We start from the raw sequence: 8,271 nt of genomic DNA on the forward strand, positions 1-8,271 counted from the left end.
ATGCTAGTGCATTGCCTCTTTTTATATTTATTTTATTCTGAATTGGTCTTCATGGCTCCTTCTTTTCATGCCAGATACCTTCTCAAGATTTATGTGCAATATTTCAGAAGAGCATTACACATACCATTAATGATTCTGGAGCATTATTACTTTTTAAAAATATTAATTGGTACTTTATAATTATACACAGTAGTGGGATTCATTGTGCCACATTCATACATGTACATAATTTTATCAATCTCATTTCCCAGTATTTTCCCTTTCCCTCCCCTTCTTCCTATTCTCCTTGATGCACTTGTTCTATTCTGTGACCTCCCTTCTATTATTATCATTATTATTATTTCATTGAGTGCATTATAATTATATGTAATTATATATAATTATTATATATATTCATATAATTATGTGATACATTCATACATGGACATAGCCTAATTTGGTAGATTTTGATCCCCAGTACTTCCCCATGATCTCCTCTTGCCTCCCTCTGATCATCTTCCTCTTTTATTGCTTTTCCACCTGTGGTTCCCTTTTTCATCCCCTCCTTTTTTTTTCTCATTGTCCTGTCACTTGAGGAGTGTTATCTCAATTGACCATCTCTTTTAATGAATTTAAAGATATGGACATTTATAACACAGTAACAGATTTCCTCAAAGAACCTGTATTTGTGAAATTTAGACTTTTTACTTAAAATAGGTGTCTTTAATTCCTAAGGAAACAGTTCAGTCTTATCTTTCTACCACTTGGAAAGCTTGAGAACATTTGCCTTCCTTTGATTTCATTTTTTCTTTCCTACTTTTTATATTTCTTCTATCCCACTATAAGCTATCTGCATAGATCATTCTCAACAAGTTGAGTACTTGGGTATATCAACAGACTGAAAAGTTTAGTAAAATGCATACATGTCCTTATTTGAGGATCTTCTGGTCAGTACTCTGAAACTTCCTGCAGGTTATCCCTGGTATGAATTTCCTAGGACCTCTTTACTTGCTTTGCCTGCAGTCTATGATTTCTTATATGACACAAACAACCCTCTGTCTTGCTGGTATGTACTTCCTAAAGCACTTTAAATTTTCCTAGTTTCTTCCCCAACAAAAGGGATTCAATTAATTCCTTTTCATATGTAAGTTTTTAAGTTAGGAAGACTCATAAACAAAGATATTATTTAAAATACTACTTAGCTTCCTCTCATTGGTGAAACAAATCAGTTTATGGAATTTTCAGAAGCTAGTGTATATTTACATCTTAGCTAAGCCTGAAGTTTGTAAAGCTAATGTATATTTTAAAATCATGATTATTTTAAGAATTTTTAATTTAAACTCAGATTTTCTATCATAAATTATTTTCTTCTCACTGAAATTCAGTTTTTGAATTTCAAAACTCAAGAGCCCTCTTATGTCCCATTACTATTAGAACTTGTTTATATTTTGTCTGCTCTTTTCTTCAGGATATCATAGTATCTGTTGAAAATGTGGTGATATCTCGAATAGAGGCTGTAAGTCTATGTTCCAGTCAACAATCCCACCTGGAATTCAAAGTCAATAGAAACAATTTGGAGCTGTGGACTCCACTTAAAAAAGATATAGTCTACTCTGAAGACCTTCAAAGTCAACTTACCATCCTGGACAAAGCAATGAAAGGAACGGTGGCCACATACCTAGGTGGTATTCCAGGTATATGATTACTTTTTTGTCAGTCTTAAAATTCTATTTTTATTTGAACTGATGATATGTTAAGAATTTTATTAAAAAGGTGGTGGGAGGTACAGCAAAATTCTAGTATCCATTATTCTTCTCCTGGATGCTTATACTGATGTTTTATTGAAATGTTTTTGTTTGATTGTTTTTTAATGGTGAACAGTTTATTTCAACAAATTTTTGCTGCCAGAAAAGGATATATCATTTCATTTCATCCACATAATAGTGTTGTAAGTTAAATAATTATTCTTTAATTTATTCATTATTTATTCAACATTTATTCACCCATACTTAGTATACCTATCATTTACCCATTATTTATTAAGAACTTGTGTCCCAGATACTAGGGATAAAGTAAAAACAAATAGATATTAAAGCTTTTGCAATATAGTGGCAGAAGTAGACTTAAACAAATGGTTAAGAACATACCAATATAATTAAAATTGTGATCACTTCTCTGAAGGAAAAGTATGGGTTGCTTTTAGAGTTTGAAAATGAGGTCTTGATTTAGTTATGAGGGTAAGGAACACTCTCTCTGAATAAAAAACTCAAGTGTAAATAGAATATTTGAAGGATTAAATGAATTTATCCAGCTGGTAGGAATGAGGATCCATGTGTGGGAAGGTGTTGTCATGGTTAAGAAATAGATCTGTGTAAGTGTTGCATATTGAGCAAGGGAGATGGTATTGCAGGATGAGGTTAGGCAGATGGGTAGAAGGCTTTTATATTTTTGGTTCATTAGAATTATTAAAAAGTTTTAGACAAGGAAGTGGCATATCAGTACTGTCACTTAAAAATTTCACTTTGGATGAATAAATGGGAGGCAAAAAGAGGCTCCAACTGAGATGAGTTGGAGGCTATTGAGTAGATGAAGAAGCAGGAATAATTGTGGAAATAACCACTCTACAATTGACTGGTGCAAAAACAGTCTAAATACTTTCAGAGTGCTTCAAACGTATCAATTAGTGTAATTTTCAAAATAGTCAATGAGGTAAGTACTATTTTCCCCATTTTACAGATCAGGAAGCTGAGGAAGCTGCTGGACTACAGAGATGTCAGTGGGGATAGCATACAGTGCATAGATTAAAGATATAAGCAAGAAATAAAATTAATTGGATTAAATGATTGAAAGACAAATATAAATTAGGTTTCTGACATGAGCAAGTTGCATGGTAGTGATTCAATTTGGCAAAATTGGAAAAACTAGAGGAAAAACAAGTTTATCTTAACTTAATATTAGAAAATAAGAAATTAGCACTAATGTTTTACTTTAAATGGCAAAAAAAAAGCACTTTCTTTAGAAGCATTTTTCTAGCACTATTTGCAGATTATTCTCACAGGGAAAATTCTGAGTTTGATGTCTGAACTTCTAGTAACCTTCTTTGTACCACTTTATATGTTCAGGGTCTTAATTTTGCATATATGGAATTTTATCTGGGCTTTTAGGGAACAGAAGTAAATGGGCTCCAAAAATTATAAGTAGATATGTAGAAAGCAAGCAAGCAAGATAGATAGATAGAGAGATAAATAGATAGATAGATTACATTAGTCAGGATTCTCCAGAGGAATAGAACCAATAGGAAATGTTTATGTTTGATTATAAAAGGGGATTTATTAGATTGGCTTACACAGTCAGAAACTGGATGGTTCCATATTGGCCATCTGCACTCTGAAGAACCAGAGGAACCAGCCTGTTCACTCCAAAAAAGCTGAAGTCTCAGAACAATAAGGACAAAATTGAAGCCCCAATCTGAGACTCGAGGCCAGAGACTCCCTGAAGAATCACTGGTGAGAGTTCATGTTGGAAGAGTGAAGGAGCTGGAGTTCAATGTCCTGGGTGATGACAGCAGCAACAGAGGCACCCACTTAAGAAGAATCCAGCTTGCATCTACTGAGGCTTCCTTCTGCCTTTCGTTCCACCTGGTCCCCAGCCTATTGGACAGTGTCACCCATTTTCAGGGTGGGTTTCCCCACTCAGTTTTCTGTCCTACATGCCAATCATAATGGAAATATCCTCATAGGCACATGTAGAAGTCTCTTGATTCTAAATATATCTCAATCCAATCAAGTTGACAATCTAGATTAACTACCATAGTTAGTTAGATATAATTTAATTAGCATGGTTAATTATTAGGAAGCAAAATTGCAGTTAATATGAATGAATTCCATATTGAAAACCACCTACTGTCTTATTCACAAAGTAGTTGAGTGCAATTTTAAGAAACAAGGAGTTAAAAAGATATATAAATGCCACAATTTCATTGACTTTGCAATAACACTAAGGACTGACTTAAAGGAATGAGTATTGAGAGAAACAGACAAGAAAAATCAAGGGGAAGTGAAGATGAAGATACTGAATATGAACTAGGAGATGGCTAAATTATTGATATACAAAATAGACATTAAATTGTAAGTTACTTTAAATTCAGTAGAAAATTGATAATTCTGAGGGTTTTTAAAAATACATTTTTTATTTTTAACTGGTGCTTAGTATTTATATGTACTGTAGGAGTAAGAGGATTTTTTTAAAATAGGTGACTAGTCAATGATGTTAAGCCAGATTTGAAAGGTATTCCTAAAATATTCTGTGAGCTCACAGAAAAGCATGGATTTTATTCACTATTGGCATATTATAGGTAGAAAATTTGAAGCACTTATTTTTTGATGAAAGATATTGAGAAAGAAGAATAAGAGTTAGTGAATACACATCATGAAAATTAAAATTCATGAAGAAGAGCTGTCAACAAAAGAGGAAGCAAATAAAGAAATGCTTTTAAAATGAACCATAGTTCATGGGAATCCAAGGATATTACTTGAGTTTGATGAAAAACCTAAAGTGTTCATTGAGGAATTAGTAAAATTGCTTACAACAATATTACTAATATTATTAGTAAAATTGCTCACATAGAAGTGAGTCTTCTATTATGACCTGTTCTTGTATGCTTAATAAGAAACTAGATTTTTGGAAAATATAGAAATCTGCTTTTATTTTTTATTTTTAATTTTTCGTACCTGCAATTGAAATCAGAGATGCTTAGCCACTGAGTTACATCCCCAGCCCTTTTTAAAATTTTATTTTGAGACAGGGTCTTGCTATGTTGCTGAAACTGGTCTTGAAATTGGGATCCTCCTGCCTCAGCCTCCCAACTTGCTGGGATTATAGGCATGTGCCACTGTGCCTGGCTAGAATTCTACTTTAATTATAAAAATAATAAAAAGATATTTATCATGGCATGTAAAAAAAAATTTCTTAGTATCTATAATTTGGAGTAGAAAAAATGATTTAACAACATTTAAACTAGTTCTCAAATTTAAAGAGAAAGTAATATATATTATTTTTCTAATAAATATATAATATTAAAGTAAGAATATGCTTTTTTGTTCTTTTTAGTTATACATGACTAGAGTGTATTTTGACATATTTATGCAAACATGGAGTGTATCTTATTCTAATTAGGATCCCTGTCTTGTGGTTGTACATGGTGTTTAGATTCATTGTGGTGTATTCATATATGTACATAGGAAATTTATGTCGGATTCATTCCACTGTCTTTCTTATTCCTGTCATCTTTTCTACTGTTAAGTATGTTTATATACCATCAGTTTAGATGATACTAATTGTATTTATGAAATTAGAGAAACTCATAATATGCTGAATTTCATGTCAAAAATAATGCCACAAACATACACACATATATGTATATATATATATATATATGAATCGCTTAATATAAATTTATCATATAGAATCATTACTAATTTCTCCTTTAGGATTGGAATTTGGTTGGAACTGTAAAGTCTGAATAGTTCCTATAACTGTAAGCAAATAAGATGCAGAAAGTCTCCGACTAATAGCTGCATATTCTGTTTTTGCAGACGTTCCTTTCAGTGCCACACCAGTGAATGCCTTTTACAATGGCTGCATGGAAGTGAATATCAATGGTGTACATTTGGATCTGGATGAAGCCATTTCTAAACATAATGATATTAGAGCTCACTCATGTCCATCAATCTGGAAAACATGAAGAATTCTTAAGTCATCTTTTCTCTGCTGATAATATATCTCTTTTCTGAGTATAATTATACTTAAGTCTCTGTAACAGCTGGCAGGTTTTACCTATGATGTGCAGTCTTTGATTACTTTGTGGTACTTTGACCTTCTTGGAACTTTTAAAAGGTCTTTTTTCAAGAAAAATTCTGTTGTGATGTAAATCACATTAAAAAATTCTTCTGTTGCTATCTAGAAATTAAATAATGAAACAAAAATTTTAAATTTTAATTTTTTGCTACACGTGACATTGCTTCACTTTTTGTAAAATTCAATTTAATTATCATTGAACTAGTGTTTAAATATCTATTTTTCTCAGAAGGCAGAGCAGTAAGCTCAAACAAAAAACGTGATTAAATACCATTCACAATAGGCAGCTACTATTTTTTGTTATTGTTCCTTTTTTTTTATGAAGACAGAAGAGATAGTGGCCTATTGAGTGTGAATCAAATGGAAAGTCTTCAAACTTTATTCCATAATAATTCCTCAGGGGGACCAGCTTTGACTTCATCTTTCTCTTACCTGAATTCACATTTGAACCAATACCTTCACTGATTTGAAAATCAAGAGAGACAAATTTTCATGAGAGCAGCACATGAATATTGCTTTTTGGAATTGGATTCTGAGGATGAGACATTAGATTATATTGAAATGGGTATGCAAATCTGGAATGGGTACATTCCTTAAATTTGGCTGAATAGGTCTACAAGTTCTAGATTAGAAAAGACAGAAGTATTTAGTCTTGATAAGGAGAATGAATAAATGTAGAAATTCATAGTTTTTCTTCTGGTCAACTTTTAATTACAACAATAATTTGTTTAAATGTGATTGGTTGAGGGGAAAAAACCTATGAAAGCTAGAATATATTTTTAATAAAAGGATAATCACAGAGCAATATAGTAAATATTATGTCTTTGTAATCAAAGAAGGAAGGGTAAGATTGCCACATACTTGGTGGGAATGCATTTCAAATAACAATTTTTTCACTCCTGAATCTACCGTTCATGTTGGATGTGTATCACATGTTTCATTGACATTTTAGAAAATAAAATGTTTTTCACTATAGATATTTTACATCACATAAAATGTAATAAATTGATGTATATTTTTAAAAATATGCATGAAGAATATCTTTATTCTAACAATTATACATCCAATTTTCATGAAGCACAGTAGACCTTTAGTTGAAAGATAGGTAAAGTTTAAATATTTGATTAATAGTTATGATTGGTTGTGGAACTCAGAAAGGGAAGAAAAGCAAAAGTAACAATGAGTGTCTGACATATGACAGAAACTATTACTAGATCATTTTACTGGGTGAAATTTTCCTCCCAATTGCCACCACATGCTATGGGTGATGAATATATTGACAAGTGACTATTGATAATTATGTTGTATAAAAAAGCAAGGAAAGATAAAAACTGAGGGAAATATGAGAAAAAGAAAAAAAAAGAGCAGAAGAAAGGAAAAATGAACTTCTTCTCAAGTGGAGGTCTCTGCTTCTCATTTAATAATGGCACATACAAGTACAGCTGCAGGGATTAATTCCAATATTACTTCACATCGGAAGCAGAAAACTTCCTGCATACAATGATGTTTATAGGAGTTATAAAGAAATATTTATAGATTTCATTTACTTTGAGATGCATTCAGATATGACTAAAGAGGGGACCAGTCTAGACCTTCAACTAAGAATCTTTGATTTGATCATTGATCACGATCCTTGCTAAGAAATATAAATTTCCACTTTAAAAGACTTGGTAGCAAACAATGATTTCATGACATAAATTGGGATATTTGGTGCAATTTCAGCTTTGTATAGTGGAAAACCCACTGTTACAGAGTTCTAAAACTTACTGTTAGCCATGATAGACAGTGGGTCAGTAAATGCAGTGGTTAATATGTGAGAACAGAGTCACTTACCTCAGTTCTCATCTGAAATTATAATTCTAGGCTCAATTCTCCAAAGTATTCCCAATCATCTTTTCATTTCATAATTTTGGAACTGGTGTGTTACTGGATAGAGAACATTTTGTGTGTGCAAAAAGTTTTTGTTGTTTTGCTTTATTTTGTTTTTTCACAAAAGAATTGCCTTATTTCTTGACTTATTCTGTGGTCAGTAGGAGCTGAACTCATACAGAAGAAAACTAAAATGTTTGAAATAATTTTGTATTAGTTTTTTTCATATTGCTGTTAACATAAGATTGGAAGAGAGGACCATCTTTGAGACAGACACTGTAGGGAAACTAGTTCACACAGCAGTAAATATTTAGTAAGCATCTACTCTGTGCATGTGGAGTCAAGATAGTAGAAAGTTTAAAGGGCTAAATCCTGCTGAATAGGAAATGACAATACCCAAGTCAGCCTTAGAAATCCATAAGTTTTTGTTCTTTGATGTTACAAAGCAGCTCTTGTCAGTTTGACTTACAAAATTGAAGCAATAAAACTTTTGTTCATTGCTCCTATTTCAGAATAGTTTGCTCCTTATTAAGAAATAAGGGATAGTGATCTTTAACATAGGTTACC

At 32.0% G+C, this 8,271-nt stretch overlaps 1 protein-coding gene across 1 annotated transcript in view; it reads left to right on the forward strand.

Moving 5' to 3' along the window:
* Pros1 (protein S) overlaps positions 1–7,187 on the forward strand; it is an 88,103-nt gene extending 80,916 nt beyond the window's left edge. Inside the window, exons 14-15 of the mRNA XM_047564955.1 lie at positions 1,448–1,673; positions 5,574–7,187. Of these exons, the coding sequence (XP_047420911.1) occupies positions 1,448–1,673; positions 5,574–5,722 (375 nt within the window). The 3' untranslated portion in view covers positions 5,723–7,187. The remainder of the gene's footprint in view (positions 1–1,447; positions 1,674–5,573) is intronic.
* Positions 7,188–8,271: the final 1,084 nt, after the last annotated feature.

Source organism: Sciurus carolinensis, chromosome 9, assembly GCF_902686445.1.
Source record: "Sciurus carolinensis chromosome 9, mSciCar1.2, whole genome shotgun sequence".
Classification (NCBI taxonomy): domain Eukaryota; kingdom Metazoa; phylum Chordata; class Mammalia; order Rodentia; family Sciuridae; genus Sciurus; species Sciurus carolinensis.